Genomic DNA, 17,359 nt, shown 5'->3' with positions numbered 1-17,359 from the left:
GTGATTAAAAAATTTGGGAAAAAGTAGAAGTCATGGAACAAAAACTAGAAATTCTAGTTTTTTATAAGTGCTTCTCGAAAATTTACACAAACAATACAAATAAATGCATCTAATTTAAAACTTCAGAAGCGGGGCTTTTAAACCCCGCGCAAACACCACAAATGTTTGGCAAAAGAAAAAAAGATGGAGAGATGTGTTTACATGATGCTAGATTCGGAATTTTTTTTTTTTTTGGAAAATTCTTGATGGTACACTCGTAGAACTGACTTTTCTCAATGGTATCATCGCATTTTTGACTTTTACCAATAGTACCCTCGTACTTTTAATTTGTACACTCGTGTACTTTTGATCTACTATCTATTGATTTCAGACTGTAAAACAAATTGAATATTTGAAATCTTTGCCAAAAGTTACATAAAATAGACTCTTAAATCATGTAAAACAGTGTCAAAATGAGTGAGATATTAATGACAAAGTTTGGTTACGAAGTTTGAATAAATCTCACTTATTTCGACTCTGTTTTACATGATTTAAGGGTCTACTTTATGTAACTTTTCGCAAGGATTTCAAATATACAATTTGTTTTACAGTTTGAAATCAATAGAGAGTATATTAATAGTACACGAGGGTACCATAGAGAGTAAATTAAAATTACGAGCGTACTATCAGTAAAAGTCAAAAATTCGATGGTACCATTAAGAAAAGCCAATTATATGATTGTATCATCAAGAATTTCCCTTCTTTTTTTTCCTAATTAAGTGATTATTTTTTTTTGACAGAGTTTCCAATTAAGTGATTGTATTGTCTTAACAAACATTGGTACATCTTTTCTAGAAAATCAATTACTATAATTTCTCAATTTCTTGTTTCCATGAAAAAAATTGCCGAAACAAAAACATCACTTTAACCATAGAGATACCGAAAATTATTCAGGGCTATTATTGGAATATCGAAAATGACACGTCATCATCGAATATCAAGAAAGAGTCTACTCCATGAGACAAATTAAAAACAAGATCATGACCCCGCCAATTAGTATCCACTTTACTTACATGCATGTAAGTATATAAATAGAACAACTGAACTGTATCTTTCTCTTTAAATCATTCCTCGACTTCTCCAAAAATAAATATTATCGAGTTTATTACATTTCTGCCATGCCGGCGACATTTCATCAAGGCTCGTTCTTAAACCGTATTAGCATGCGACGCAACCAAGTTGTCTCCATGACTGATAATAATATTAAAATACCCGAGTTTGATCGTTTTCAAAACATTGTTGCCGAAAATTTCGCGGGGATTGTTCCCGGAGAGGATGGAGACGACGCCGTTTTGTCGGTGGCTTGGTTTAGGAAGCTTCTTGATGTGTTTTTGAGGTGTGAGAGGGAGTTTAAGGATGTTGTGTTATTGAGCCGTGACCCGGTTGAGTTGGGCAAAGCTCCGATGGATCGGGTTTTGGGCGAGTATTTGGATCGGGTTGTGAAGGCGTTGGATATTTGTAACGCCGTTACTCACGCGGTTGATTTGGTGCGGCATTGGCAGCAGCTTGCGGAGATTGGCGTGGAGGCGTTAAAGCAAGGGCCAATAGGAGGTGGACAAGTCAGACGTGCTAAGAAGGCGTTAAATTCGTTGCTGACGTCGATGAGCTTTGATGACAAGGAGGATTTTAGTGCCAAGTCAGCAGATCGGACTTGGTCATTTGGCCGCCGTGCGACGGCGGAAACAGCGGTGGTTCGGGCGAGGAACCGGTCAAGCTTCCGGTCGTTGTCGTTCCCGTTTGCTAATTCATGGTCCTCCGCTAAGCAAGTTCAATTGATGTCTGCGAATCTGGTTGTGCCACGTGGAAGTGATGCGGGGGGTTTGGGTTTGCCGGTTTATGTAATGAGTATGGTAATGACTTTTACTATGTGGGCTTTGGTGGCTGCGTTTCCTTGCCAGGACAGGATTGGATTGCCGGCCCAATTATCTATTGGAAAGCAAATGGTTTGGGCCGAGCCCATTTTGATGATGCATGAGAAGATTGGAGATGAAATGAAGAAAAAGGACAAGAAAATGATGAATTGTGGTTTGTTGGAGGAGAGCCTGGGATTGTCAAAGCTTGCAGTTTTTCTAGTTGAGTATGATTTTTCGACAGTTGCGGAGGATCAGATGGCAGCGAATATAGCTGAGTTGGCAGAGATATGTAGGAAGATGGACAAGGGATTAGGGACATTAGAACAGGAATTAAGAGAAGTGTTTCATAAATTAGCAAAGAGCAGGATTGAAGTTCTTAATCATATTGATCAAATTTGTAATCTATCAACCTAGGTACAAATATGCTAAATTTTTATATATATATTATTGCTTTGTTAACTCACGTCATAATTATCGACGTTTAGCTCTGTCTTAAGATTACAGAAAGCCGAGGCACACGTATGTTCTAACTTAATAACCTCCGAAAGCTCAATTTTTTAAGTCTAATGAATTTGGACAACTAATTGTTATTATAACAATTTAATTTCACATTTTCTTTGCACTTATTATTATTATAACAATTTAATTACACATTCTCGCAACGAGTTCTTATATGGATAATCTTCATCACAAAGTTATGATATTAAAAATAACAATCTTGTGAGCTTTACAACATTATGTTGCTTGATTGTTCGTTATCGGAAAAAAAATATGATTTATGACTAATTTTACCTGCCATTTTAAAACCTTGTATACAAGGCTGCTTTGTGAAAGTTCCAGGCTCCTAGCTAGTATACTTCCTATCAAGTTTAAAAGCTAGCTATTGTTTCTGTTGGACTATAGGTCCAAGAATCACATGCATTGGGCTCATGAAGGCCCATTTAAAATAAAGAATTCCAAAGCAAACCTCCATGATACATGAAAAAACTGTGTCCTCCGCACTCCTGCGGAGAAAAAGTTAAAAAAAAAAAAAAGCTTGCACTGTCATCACTCAATTATTAATAAAATAAATATTATAATTATATTACATTATTATATTTTAACAATATTTCACTATTATTTTACTGCCATATTATTACGCTCCAGTCTCCACCACTTTGATATCTACAAAGGTTGTCATTTCTCTAGCACGATGTGTGAGAATATACTGTATGCCATATGTAGCCGGTTTATCATAATTGAATTTCTACTGATATTCGTCCACTTTGTCTGAAATTGTTGACTACGGCAAGTCACTATCTACCCTTAATTATCGTCATGATGTATAACTAACAATAATGATAATTCACGACTTATATTATTATAATTGACATTTATTTAGCTTGAAATAGAAATTATGACGTCAGCATGATATTGACGTTATTTTGACTATGCAGTCATGCTAAAACGACCTTGCCTACCTTTCCCTACCCTCATTTTCAATCCCAAATTTAGAATATAATTTATGAAATTCATATGCATGTATATATTTACACATGGGTTTGTTTGCTCTTTTACTAAACTAGCTCATATTTCACAATTTGGCATCGCTGTGACTTGTGAGCATTGTTCCTTTTCCTTGTCTTTAGATCAATATTTTCTATTTATAAGTTACTCTCTTTGTTAAATTCTTCATCTCTGCATCACAGCTTCCAAACCAAACCATATCCAGGAAATGAAGGTACTAAAATTCTTCTTCCCAGTCCTTGTTTCTACTTGCCCTGTTTTTAATTAAACTTTGTAACAAGAAATTGATAATTTTGCCATGTAAAATCAATCCTTCAGGTCGATGTTTATATTTAAGTGTTTCTCGAGGCATAAGGTTTTAGGAGATTTGATCGCGTAATTTAACACACTGTGTGATTACGGTGATCACTGATCACTTGTTTACTCATCATGCACTCGTTGTGTTGTCTGAGATGGCCTGAAATTATTTTGTTGTTTTTCGTGGTTTTTTTAATAAATATTATCATAGACCGTATATTGTCACATATGATTCTCTTTTGGTTGCAGAAAATGGTAGTGAAATTGGAGATATATGAAGACAAAGAGAAGACCAAGGCCATGAACGCAGTTTCCAGACTCTCAGGTCTCATACCTATTTTTGTCATTAAATTTCCGTAATAATTAATTAATTACAAGCAGCTTGTTCACTAGTGTGGTTTAGAATTTGATCCAATTCTGTTGGCGATTCTTAATAGGAGTCGATTCCATATCTATTGATATGAAAGACAAGAAACTCACAGTAGTTGGCGACGTTGATCCGGTTGTTCTGGTGAAGAAACTGAAGAAACTGTGTCATGCCGAATTATTGTCAGTTGGTCCAGCAAAAGAGCCTGAAAAAAAGAAGGATGACAAGAAAGACGACGATAAGAAGAAAGAGCAACAAATTCAAGATCTTCTCAAGGCCTATCAGAATCACAATCCTTATGTTATGCACCAATATGTTCATCACAGTGCTGAGGAGAATCCAAATGCATGTGTTATATCTTAATGGTAAGATTATGATGCATATGAGTTTGATATCAACTTAAGTTCCCAAATGCGATGAAAATATATGAGATACTGCATGAGTGATTAGTAAAAGTTATTTAGGTAATGGAAATATAGTATGTGTAGACATACATATGATGTATTCAGTGTGTTGGAATGATATGTGATTAGTAGAATTTCAGAGTTGTGATAATTTTAGTGTAGTTCAGTTCCTTCCCTACTTGTTGATGGAATACTGGAGTGTCGATTAGTTACGTGTCTGATGAAATATAACATGGTATCCATTTGGACCTTTCTCAATGAACCGGTTCTCAACATGATATCAGAGCTCGAGACTCAGATTCGGAAGAAGTCTCAAATTCGACTCTCCGTCACCCCAACACCCGTGATCCACTATTCAACCAAAAAAATGGGACTTCTCATGTATTTGAATTCTAGGAATATTCTTTTCATCAAAAAGAAGGGTGAAGGTACGACTAAGTTCAGAGATCATAGTGATCTGACTCTATTGCAGACGTAAGTTAGATTGAAACCTTTAATCAGCCCGTTACTAATTTATGTCTTACTTAATAGTTTCGACGGCTGTTTGGACCCTTAAATACAAATACGTAATACCAAATAGTTCCATTATATTACATCTAAACTATGGTTCCTTATGCAGCCAGCAATTCTTTAATCTTCAATCCTTGGACTTGGTATGTTCCCAGAAGATCCAGTTACATATAATTAAGTACTGTATATCCTTTTTTAAGAGACAAACCACACATCAAAACAATTGAACATTTGTAATCAACTAGAAAAATGACAAAATTTTCTACTATTTGATTCGTAATAAAGAATGCTTTTGATCAAGGGCCTTATCTGATACAGTTCCATGCATTGAAATGCAAATGCCGTTTAGTAAAAAAAACTCTCTTATCCAATCCCCGTACTAATTTTATCTGAGTACCCACGTAAACTCCATACCAGACATGACATTAATTTTATCTTGAGTATTTCGACGTGAACAAGTATACTCAGACACTTATTTCAGATCAAAAATATTTTAAATTTGTCAAAATATTGACAACTTTGACACTTGGACAGGGTTCACAGCTCCGGCTGAGTTTAGCTAACTAAGGAGGAAACATGTTTTAAATAGATTTGGGGTTCGTCTCTGCATTTAGAAAACACTCGTCGAAATTATAAACGTTTGCCCACAAAACAATACAGATTTCATATTATTCTCACACAATTCATTATCTTCTCTCTCGCCATTACTGTTTTCTCCACCAGGAGCGCAAGTGACTTTGCAATATATGGACTGTCAATTGTCAGAGATGTTTCCCCAAGAATTCCAAGTGGCGTGCAGTTGGACGATTTTACTAACAGTACGTGAAAAAGAACTCTTTATCGAAATGTACATACCTAGTTATATTTTACAACATATATTACAAAAGGAAGCAAGCATGTAATCTCTTAGCTCTCAGCACACACTTCTATACATCGATGACAATATGTACAATGGGTGCAAGAGAAAACTACTTTACTCAGGTGGAATGAAAAACATTAGAGACGAGCATCGGACGTAGAAGATCTGGGATGTTTTCGGACTTGCTCTGGTGTCAGACTCTCAGTCTCAGAAGCACCTCTCTTTGATCTCAGCTGCAAATAGAAAAGCATCAAGGAGAAAAGCATATGTTGAGCAAAAAAAATATGTTTATTTATCATGCATCTATAGTCAAGGTTTTCTTTCAGACTAACCTTCTCTTCAGAGCGCGCATAGAAGTGCCTCAAAAGTATATTTTTTGCTTCAGAAGAGATCACTGCCAACAGGGTCCCCCAAAAGTAGGTGAAAAATGACAATGTAGCAGACACCACACATATTAAAGTTAGTAATCTTCTAATGAAATGTCTGCAATGACCCAAGTTCCAGTAATTTCTATATGTGTTTAGATGATCAATACAGGTAAACAAAGATACATCAATGTTCCTTCAGATGATGCTTTACTAATAAAAGAGTCCACAAATGTTTCAGAAAACACAAGGAATATCAATTAAATGGGGACTTTTAACTATTCCGAAGGAGTTCATGTATATAAAACATAAATAAAGACGATGATATTAGTCTACTAGCTAGACAAATAGAAATATCGATACTTAGAGAACAGAACACCAACTATAAGAGAATCTCAATGTTATCACATAATTCACATCATTATCAGAACATTTGGCTCCTCTAACATGTATCTTCGCTTCCACCAATGTTCAATATGTTGTGTTTGGTTGGGGAGGATGGAATGGAATTGAATGAGTAAACATAAAATTAAATATTAGTAGGAGGAAGGAAGTTTTGAAAAAAATGAGTGAGTGCAACATCGTTATGATTAGATTTGAGAAGAAATTGGGTATAGGAGAGAATAGAGCATTCTTTCTCAAATTGGGGTGTGACTTCTAGTATAGGGTGTAAGGAATGGAATGGGTGAAGGAATGATATTTTAAGTAATTCCATAATATAGTTCAAATTTCATTTCATTCCTTCCAAATTCATTTATCCCAAACCAAACACAACATTAGAGGAGAGGGGAATTCTCTTGCAAAGACCACATTCTCAGTAATTGTTATTTGTTACCATGTTCCTACTTGACCAAATACGGATGTGCATGATACAAACGACAGAAAATATATATATTACCTTGGTCAGGCGGTGGAAGCGTCCGATCATGAGTAGGATGGTAAGTGACAGGCGTCATTTTCTAAATAAATAATTAAAAAAGAAAAAGGCAAAATTAAGTTACATTAATACATAATAGCACCCCGGAAGACACACATAGAACAGACAGGTGTGTTTAATTTATGCTTCTATCTATACTAAACCAAAATTAACAAATTTACTACCGGTACTGCAATATTGAATTTTAGAAGTCGAATTATTGATATTATATTCCTGGAAGTCGATACAGAACAAACACCACCAAGTATATGATGCATCAGTGACTTTACAGCAGGGATGCTTTAGTTAAGGTTAATGAAGGTTGTTATTTCATGGTAAAGTTGAGTTGACCCTTAGAGACTTTATTCAGTCTTGAGGCACGGGATAAATAAACATGACACACACACACACAGAGAAAGCAAATGTATACCTGCGCAATGCGCTCTCATTATTTCCTGGCAGCAATACGCCAAATATTGCCACATTTTAAGATAAGTAAATGGCCATTGTACAAGCTATTTCCAACTATGTTCTTTTTGTGAGCAAATCGTTTTTTAGAGAAAGATGTGTTTCTTCTTAGGAAAAAAGGGATTCAGAGACGCGTTCCAGGCTTCCAGTCTGTTGTTTTCCATAAATGTACTTGTACGGAACTAAATGTGTAAGCTTAAGATGTGTTTTAAGTCTATTGGTGATCAACCAAACAGGTAATAAAATATTTATGATCCGTGAGGAAGCATGTTACGGCAATCTGAGTTATCAACCAGAGGCTATATTCCCGCCAATGGCTGAGATGTTCAGCCGACCCCCTCTCCCTTTGTGGGGATGCCACTATCAGGCTCTTAATTAGTATTCGTATGGAACGGAAACGTATATACAAAAACTTTGTTGTCCTACCAAGAGAAACCAACATGCAAAATTCCACAATCATAAATACAGCCATCGAGGTTTCTAAGTTCTCCACACACAAATTTTCAAGTTCACCTTGTGTTTGATGTAGAAAAAATTGGCAGACTGCAGATATACCTCTTGTTTAAGAATAATTACTAAAATAATCATAAAATGATAAAATTAACTTCAACTAGATTCAAGCTTTCAAACTCTAAGAACCTATAGCACAATCACATATAACATATTCACAAAATATATCAATTTACAAATGGATCAAGAACCCTAACACCTAATTGGGTAATAAGTTACAAAAAAAAAAAGTGTACTGCAAAATCTCGAATAATAAACTGAACCCACCAGCACTATACACATACACACAGCCAGATCGATTCACAAACAATTAGTGACAATATCAAACTATATACAGTGCAAAGCCCTGAAGAGTGACAGGCAGTTAATTAAGATGGGTTTTACAGGCATATGTGATGCACATGTATACATGTAGTCATTCAGTTTTGAAGAGGAAGTTCTTACGGATGATTTTGAAGGATCTGAGGGTCGAATTTGACTGAAATTATGGGGGTCGTAAGAGGGCAAGTCACCGAGAATTGACCCCATCGCGTGGATCAGAGAAGTGACAATGCCACTATTAGATATACACCAAGCAGCAACTAGCAGCAGTAGAAGTAGAGTAACCGGCTTATATATGCGGGGCTTATATATATGGGTCCAGGTCCCAGACCCTTGACCAACGCTCAGTGTTGTGACTGTAAAATAATATCCAGCTGTCATGATTCTAAGTTCAATGATAAAAGTTTTTTTGAAAATAATTTTGTAATTGGTTGAGTGTCTAGCTTAAGAATTAAAAACATATTTACTTTTGAATATGTCTGCAAAATATTTTTAATTTTGTTTCATAAAGTATTGATTTCGTGGATTATTTTAGACTAAAACATAATTTTACAAACTTTTTAAGAATTTTGTTTCATTACTATTTTTGCAGTTCCCTTGTATGATTTATCCCTCTCTTTCCCCTTCAGTTTTGTCTACAATTTTTGTATTGCATTCCTTTAGACGTTGAACACAATTCTTTTTCTTGTACAAGTTGCCGTCTCACGTCTGCTTAAAACAGAACATTTTTCGGAGATTTGTGGCAGGTACCTAATTGCCCTCTGCTTAAAACAGAACATTCTTTGGAGATTTGTGGCAGTACCTAAATGTAATGTGCTTGTACGATTTTCTTTGCCAAGAACCTTCCCAAGAACTCATAACCATGAATGTAGAGAGCTTCAATTTCCGCTCTTCGACCGCTCTGAACCATGATAGCCAATTCTTCTTTATAATTATCCTATTGAAATATTAGTAAGTTTCGATTATTGCCTGCACTTTTTACATTCAGAGATATCAACAAAATATAGAGTTTTGATTATATGTTCTATTCAGCAATTTTACCTGCAGGATGTCAGAGGAGATCAGGCTCTTGGCAATCTGCAGATCCCTTGGCTTTAGTGGTATATAAGATTGTTCAGGTATAAGCTCTAGATCATCCTTTCTCAATCCAAGCCACTTGACATTGCAAGCTAATTCAGAGCAAAGTAATTTTTTTTAATGACGAGATGAAATATGATGCATAAATAAGGTATGAACTCAGTTAGTGAAGGCAGGACCATATCTATATGCTTCCAAGCCCATTCCAGTGCTCCCATATTTGAAGGTACACAGTATTGCCAATCCAGCTGGATTCCTGCAGTAAGTTTATATAATACTATGAAGTAGGAGCTTGTTTGCACATACAAAGTGATGCAATAAAACAAAAGAAAGGGTGTTCGCACCAGTCAACCAATCCTAAAATAGGCAAGTCGGGGAAAATTCTGCTCATACGATGAAGTAAAAATCTGTTTGACATATTAGAACATAAATTTCTGCAACATGAACTTCTTATTGACACAAAGTAAACTATTAAAGCCTGTCACTACCTTGTGGCTATATCAGGGTAGCCTTTCGCAGTGATAAAAATGCAAGGAATTTGATTAAACACGCGATCTTCAGTTAGTCGCTGAAATATTGCATGCTGCACACATCCAATTCTAAAAATTACTAATAAATGTGTAGCGACACTTTCATAAAGAAGAGTTTTATTATTATAGACGAATTCACACCTTCTCCACCACAAAAATATATCGAGCATCTGTCTTCATGAGCAGATTCTCTAATAAGTCCAGGTCTCCAGTAATTGCATAGCCAGATGATCCACAAGTTGAACAGTCTACAACTTCACGGCTTGGCTCCTATTTCATTAGTAATTTTAGATATATAACTGATACTTCATCAAGTGAATAATAATTTTACACCAGACACATGGTTTAAGTGTTATACTTGATATGTTCTTTCCAATATGAAAACATGCCACTCTAATCTCTATGCAACAACAACAACAACAAAATAAATATATATTTAAGCGCATTTCTTTTGTGTGTCCCATAAGAACATCATGGGCATGGCTATCACTTGCAAGCTCTGTTTACCATGACTGGACATCTAATAATCTGATTACACTAAACTCTGTAACTTGACCTAATAACTGGACATAAGAAACAACTTAACATTTTAAATTCTATTCATAAACTTATGAAAACAAAGTTTGATAGTGAGGCAAATCACAGATACACAAGTGAGTAAAAGAAATATGCCTGCAGCAACAATCGGCCAGATACAGCCCCTCTGCTAGATGCCATGATTCCAAGACTATAACGACTGCATCGAAGCAATGCTACTACATCTGTTTGTCATAAAAAAATCTAAGATAATGCATAGACATTACAATGTAGAGCTAACAATATTGAAACAGTAGTAAAAACATTAACAAATTGCTTTATTAGAAACAAGAGAAATGAGTGTGAACCTTGAACTGTCCTGTTGACCTGTAATTGTGAACTAAAATAATCGGAAGAATCACAGAGTAATTTGTAGAATAATTCTCTCTGAGTCACTTTCTTTTCCTGAACCAAAATCTGATAACACATCTCCATTACCTTCCACACTACAAACATACATGTAAAGGGCACAAAATTAAACCATAAATATGAGCTTCAACAATAAACTTAATTGTTTTAAAATAAACTCAATTGTTTTAAATTAAATCATAAAAATGAGATTCCTAATTAAGTAAAATGTTGCTAGATACTCAATTACAGGACTCTCAATTTAGACGAAATTTTCACTTTCATACGTGAATATCACGAATAAAACAAATCATACCTCGAATGAAAGATTTCGAGGTATTTTCTCGCGTCAAGGACCTAATGCAGAACGAATGCGACAGAAATATCCAGGAACCATCAGTCAAAAGTCCTTGACTCACTCTGCTGTTTTTCGAATTTCGACTAATCTGTTTAATCAAAAATTACATACACTTATGTTGTGTTTGGTTGGGGTGAATGATTCCGGAAGGAATGGAATGAAAAATGAACTATCTTATGGATGATTTTTAAGAAATTTCATTCCTTCCTACATTCCATTCTCTACATCATATGCTAGATATCATTCCTTCCATTTGAGATGGAATGCTCCATTCTCTCTCATCCTCAATTTCTTCTCAAATCTCATTATAGCAATTTTGCAATCCTTCAAATTTTTTCAAAATTATCTTCCTATATCTATTAGTTTCAAGTATTTTTTACTCATTCCATTCCATTCCATTCTCCCCAACCAAACACAACATTAGGGTTTGTTGATACACAATCAGGACTATATACGATCAAAACCGAAACAAAATCAAATCAAACAATGAGCAAGTGATAATATTAAAATTCAAACCAGAGGGAGATCGGAGATAGCTGGAGTCGTAGGAGAGTTCAAAATCTTAAGGAAATTGAGAACCGCCACTTCGATACGTGCTCGGACCTTTACCAAATATCAGTAGAGAACGAAAAGTCAAATATTCATTAATTCATAGAGAGAGAGAGGGAGAGAAAAAGGGGGAGGGAGAGAGAGAGAGAGATATGCCTGAGAAGGAGGAAGAATATCGGCGTGGCAGAGGAGTTGATCGGAGAAGAAGATGGAGGATTTACAGATATCATTGTCTCCCATTTTTGCGCGCCAAAACGTTGGTGGTTATTTTCCGCACTTTAATTATTTTTTTTTAATTAAAATCCAAAACAGTTCTAGGCTTCAAGCCCCTCTGGGCTCTGCGGCTCTGGCTCACCTCAGTCTTCTTGATTTTTATTATTAAAAGAGTCGAAAAGTATTTATAATATAAAATTTATTTTCATATAATAAATTTATCTTTTTTATTAAATTTACTGGTTAAATATATATATGTGTGTGTGAAATTCATATTTCACTTATTTTCATTATTTTTCACTATTTTACATAAAGTTTCTAAACTCACCCCACCCAAATCCGAAAATTGTGTGGGAGGGCATTTGTGTTTTTCTGCATTGGCCTTCGTTATAATCATGTCAGGCCCGCACTATGACCAGGGGCCTAGTAATAAAGCCCAAGTAACTACAAAAGTACAGCCCTAAGATAAAGTCCAAGTAGATCACAGAATTTAATAATTTTATGTGTTAAGTGATACGAAAACAATTTAAGTTGTTTTTTATTTCACAATCAGATTCAGTTCGGGGGTTTGTTTCTGCTGAATTTCGATCAGTGATTTTTATTAATAAAACCAATTATTGGTCAGAAAAAAAAAGTTCAAGTAACTATAAAATCCAGAAAAAATAAGTCCAAATTGCATAATTAAATTTTATCTGAACTAATTCATGACAAAATATAATTATCTTAACTTACAAAGCTGCATTTGAGTTGAATTCTTTTCACTGCCTGAAAAACATTAATTTTGCTTTCTCACAATTAATTTTGCCTGAATTCTTTTCACTATTTGCAAGCATTTCGAGATCCTAATAAAATATGGTTCCATAGTGTTTTTTTTAAACTTTTCTTTTTTTGAATAAAAGTTCTGAACATCAAATTTTTGTTCATAAAGAATTTTTTTTAAAAAAATGTTGTGAAACTATACTTTATATCAGTCTTAAAAACCGTGCCAAAAAATGACGTATACAATTCATGGGGACGGAAAGAGTAGTCATTTTTTTTTCTATAATCAAATTAACCAATCCTTTATTTGTAAATTATAAATTAATCTTATTTAAGTTAAAGATAACATATATATTTAAAAATATCATGTATTTTTTTATTAATATATTTTTTGTTATATGACGTACGCAAAAATTAATATAAAACAATTTGGTAAGTGGTGACCGCAGTAATAAAACGCAATTCGCATGTGTTTGTAAGTGGTAACTGGTAACCACTGCATGTGTGCAGAATGCTGTGTTAAAGCCTGAAGGAGACAGCAATTGACTGGACTCGTTTTTTTACTCTATATCACAGTTTGTAAGCTAAATGCTTATAGTGAGGTAGTCCCCCCCGAAAAAATAACTGATACAATAACGTCCCAGAATTGAGGATTTAGTCAAGAGTTCTAGACTTGTTGCTAAAGTATAACAAGGTCCCCGTTAATTGTATGATTGACGATTGATAATGACCCAACATTTTGAAGTTTATTAGATTATTGATTAATTTTTATTCCATAACTCATCAAATTTATTGATCACCGATCAATCAAACTAATTTCTGATTAATGCTTATCTTACATCTTAATCGATTAAATCTATTAAATCTGGTCTACTTTTTTCATAACACTACTCAGAAATGATAATCCCGTCGCTTTCTTAATTTTTTCAAAACATACACTTATATCGCAATCTTTTGCTTCTGTATGAAAAGCATGCATGCAGGAGGTAGCTGTTCCCAACGAAAAACAAAAAAACCTATTCCAATATCAACAAGCTGTTCCCGAAAGATTATTCGATCAACAACCGTAAAATACAATCCGAGCCCATCAGTGATTATTTAAGACATCCTTGAAGATATGAACATCATGATCCAACCTGATGTTACATAACGATCGTTTCTATTTATTCTACATAACAGAGATCACGAGGTTAAATGCTTGTACAAATTCAATCTTAAATAAACACTGGTCTTAACAGATTCAAACATTATACGACATTCCTATCTAGCAAGAAGCAATACTACACCAGCACAAGCATGGATTATTACTTTCTTCTGAATCATGCATGATATGTTTTATGCACGGCTCCACACCTGAGCGCAGAAGATTTTGAAGAGGATTTTATTTATCAAATTTCGAAAATACACGACTAACCTAAGCTGATAACAAGTAGACACTTGACCTCCAAATTTCAAATTTCCCATGTCAGGGTGACCGAACATCAGTAATGCTCCATAGTAATATTCCATTCCACAACTGAATAATTAGCTGCCCTGTCATAAAAAATAGTCTCGAACGTGGCAAAACCTCTAGCATACCGAAATGCACCTGTACCGGACAAAACAGACACCTCTTTAACACTCTGCATTTGAGGACCAGCGCCTTGTATCTGTAGAGTACTTCCCCGGAATTCATTTGTCTCAAACGCAATTGACATCACTACTTGACTGTTTGATCCGTCCATGGCTGAACTCACAAAAGTGCCCTGAGCCCGGCCCACGTAATCGGAGTCGGCCTCAGGGGCCTCCGTCACTGGATTGTCAGTGCAATACATGGTGCCGAAGCTATTCACAACCCAATGGTCATCAGACGGCACGCCAATTGCGATGCTTGTCGTGTTTGGGCCGGAAAAGTAGTCGTGAATGTAAAGAGTCATGTTGGTTTCTTGAAGCAGCCCATGATCGAGCCTTGATTCTGAGCATAAGAAAATGGCTAGAAGCAGTATTAGTATAAATGGTAGCTTTGTGTTAGGACCAACGAACATGAAATTTGTTGATGCCATATGTTGTTCGGCAGTATATACAAAATGAGGAATCTATTATGAGCAAAGTTTACAATTGTGGGGGTTGTTGTGAGTTTTTCATCCGCACAGTGCATGTATTTATAGGGAAGCAGAGGAAGTGTGACAGGTGTTTGAGATCCAGAGTTACAGAGTTTGTATGCGGGGATTTCTCTCCATTTTCGACAGTAAAATGTACCAAGTAAAAATCTGGTTTAAAATTGAAATTCAATAAAATATAATTTTTTATTACTGTATTTATTTTTAGAAATTTTTAGTTAAACTCAATTTCAACACTAAAATAAGTCATTTGTTAAATTTATCATTTTTATTATTTTAATACTCTTATATCATTTATAATATAAAATTACTCAAATAGGCCAGTTAGATCAAACACTTATTATATTAAATTAATACAAATATTAAATTCATAATTTCAAATCTATTCAAACGAGTACGTGTGCTCAAGTAATAATGACTGCATATAAATCACATTATTTCAATATTCGTAGTATATTTATATAACTTAAGGAGTTAATTTACGTTTAAGTATAAAATAGACCGAGATTACATATAAGATCATGTTTAAAACGATCTAACTCACACTCCAGTAACGATTGAAGATCAATCATGATATCATTGCGACATTGCCCATTGGTGCTTGAGGAGCATAAGGTGTTGTGTTAAGTCATTGTTTTTAAGTCACCATTTTAAACTGAACTATGTTACAACCGATCAGGTCATTGGATCGATTATCCCTCTTCTATTTTAGGTCAGATTTTTAATCTTAAAGAAGAAATTAAACGCTTATTATTATGCGGTCGTGACAATTTATAGTTCGAGTATTCAATTCTTGATACGACTCCTCAACTATATTTTCGTTATTAACATACCAACAATTAATCATCATAATTAATCAACAAGTTATCGAATTACAAGCCCATTTTCTCCGCAGACAAACACAGACAAGAAATGTTATATTGTCGCCCCTATTTTCATATATAAGCAGACCATATTTGACATACTAAACGGAGGACAAAAAATGTTCACATAATATGCACGCCATTGTTGACTTAAATCATCCCACAAAACAACCATGGAGTTGGAGCCTGCTGCTGTTTCTCTTTTTTCGTGCGTACTTGCAAAAATCAAATTAATCATTCATCGAATTGCTTCGGTAGACTTCCGAATCAACGCCCACCTACCTGCAAAGTACATAATTGTGTACAGAAAATTTGTACATAATGATGTGACAAGTGATGTGGTGGATTTTAATTGGGGTGGTTGGTGTAAATGCAGGGGGGCCATCCAATTAAAATCTGCCACATGTCATTATGTACATGTTTTTGTACACAATTATGTGCACCAAGCATTTTCCTTACCTTTTTGTTTGTGGATATTATTAACAAACCTATGTAGTTTACCGTTTGAGAAAGCCATAACAATCATATAATTAAGAACTTGTCAACTTGATTTACATAATGTATAGTTAGAAATTAAGTTCACTAAACCTAGGTAGGGCTGTAAAATGATTCGGGTGATCCCGGGTACCCCTCTGCTCAAGTACCGGATCATATTATTTTTAGCTTGTCCAGATTTGGGTCCGGGATCTTTTTATTCGGGTATAAACCGATCCCGGGTATTTGAGATTCGGATTCGAACCGGATATGATCCAGTATCGTATTTTCTATTTTTTAACCGGGTAGTTTATGATCCATCGAATATGAGCCGGATATGATCCACTAACATCAAATATCATTATTATTTCAGTTGTTCAAATAATTATCATTTAGTCTAAGTAAACATAATATTATAAAGTATAATAATTTTGAATTAAAACTTATAGTTATGTGTTGGTATATGTCATTTATTAAATATATATGAATATAATAAGCATTATCACATTAAATAAATCATATTTTATGAAGATATAAACTTAAATAAGATAGTACAATTTTATAAAATGATGACTATTTACTTGCAAATATGATGGTGATAAAATATAATATGTATACGAGTTTGAATCGAATATGAACCGTGGATCATATTCGGTTATTCGGGTAGTATCATATTATGAAAAATTATATGAGACCGAATCTGAGCGGGTATAGGTGTGCTCGTATCCGGGATCATATATTATACGGGCTTAATTTTTCCGCCAGATTTGGATCGTTTTCAAAACGAATATGAGACATGTATCATATATTCAAGCCGGATATGAGCCGAGACACCGGATAATCCGTATCAATTTACAGCCCTAAACCTAGGTTACTCCGTGACTTTGTGTAGCTATAGATTTCGCAACATATGTGTGATTCATGTGTATTAATGATTAAATATCACACTTATTGATGATTTTGTCTCCAATGAACAACTTATGAAACAATTTCAAACATGTTGTCGTAACCAAGCTGGAAAAGGTGAGGGGACATTCTAACTTCCTGCAACTTTTTTCTAGTACTTCAAAATAATAAATTTTTTCCAAATTTTAATTT

General features: G+C 34.6%; 5 protein-coding genes across 5 annotated transcripts; 2 read left to right on the top strand and 3 right to left on the bottom strand.

Moving 5' to 3' along the window:
* Positions 1–1,157: 1,157 nt before the first annotated feature.
* On the top strand, positions 1,158–2,306 carry LOC108208234 (protein ROH1A). Its single transcript, XM_017378748.2, has one exon. It carries the CDS (start codon positions 1,158–1,160, stop codon positions 2,304–2,306), a length of 1,149 nt encoding a protein of 382 aa, XP_017234237.1.
* A 1,071-nt stretch (positions 2,307–3,377) lies between these two features.
* On the top strand, positions 3,378–4,635 carry LOC108208528 (heavy metal-associated isoprenylated plant protein 12-like). The gene is made up of 4 exons (XM_017379061.2): positions 3,378–3,490; positions 3,581–3,612; positions 3,945–4,020; positions 4,133–4,635. The coding sequence occupies exons 1-4, from the start codon at positions 3,397–3,399 to the stop codon at positions 4,423–4,425; spliced, it is 495 nt and encodes a 164-aa protein (XP_017234550.1). The 5' UTR covers positions 3,378–3,396; the 3' UTR covers positions 4,426–4,635.
* A 1,164-nt stretch (positions 4,636–5,799) lies between these two features.
* LOC108206374 (DET1- and DDB1-associated protein 1-like) lies at positions 5,800–8,702 on the bottom strand. Its single transcript, XM_017376650.2, has 4 exons — positions 8,539–8,702; positions 7,099–7,159; positions 6,168–6,229; positions 5,800–6,068 (listed from the first exon to the last, which is right to left on the bottom strand). The coding sequence occupies exons 1-4, from the start codon at positions 8,620–8,622 to the stop codon at positions 5,973–5,975; spliced, it is 303 nt and encodes a 100-aa protein (XP_017232139.1). The 5' UTR covers positions 8,623–8,702; the 3' UTR covers positions 5,800–5,972.
* LOC108206373 (meiotic recombination protein SPO11-2) lies at positions 8,539–12,207 on the bottom strand. The gene is made up of 12 exons (XM_017376649.2): positions 12,010–12,207; positions 11,821–11,907; positions 11,263–11,392; positions 10,907–11,044; positions 10,695–10,783; positions 10,164–10,292; positions 9,981–10,075; positions 9,837–9,899; positions 9,672–9,748; positions 9,457–9,584; positions 9,218–9,352; positions 8,539–8,771 (listed from the first exon to the last, which is right to left on the bottom strand). The coding sequence occupies exons 1-11, from the start codon at positions 12,091–12,093 to the stop codon at positions 9,218–9,220; spliced, it is 1,155 nt and encodes a 384-aa protein (XP_017232138.1). The 5' UTR covers positions 12,094–12,207; the 3' UTR covers positions 8,539–8,771.
* Positions 12,208–14,306: 2,099 nt separating this feature from the next.
* LOC108208038 (dirigent protein 22) lies at positions 14,307–14,867 on the bottom strand. The gene has a single exon (XM_017378512.2). The coding sequence runs from the start codon at positions 14,865–14,867 to the stop codon at positions 14,307–14,309; it is 561 nt and encodes a 186-aa protein (XP_017234001.1).
* Between the last annotated feature and the right edge of the window lie 2,492 nt (positions 14,868–17,359).

This window comes from Daucus carota, chromosome 2, assembly GCF_001625215.2.
Source record: "Daucus carota subsp. sativus chromosome 2, DH1 v3.0, whole genome shotgun sequence".
NCBI lineage: Eukaryota > Viridiplantae > Streptophyta > Magnoliopsida > Apiales > Apiaceae > Daucus > Daucus carota.
The sequence above is the reverse complement of the archived record's forward strand: the minus strand, read 5'-3'. Positions and strand labels throughout refer to the sequence as shown.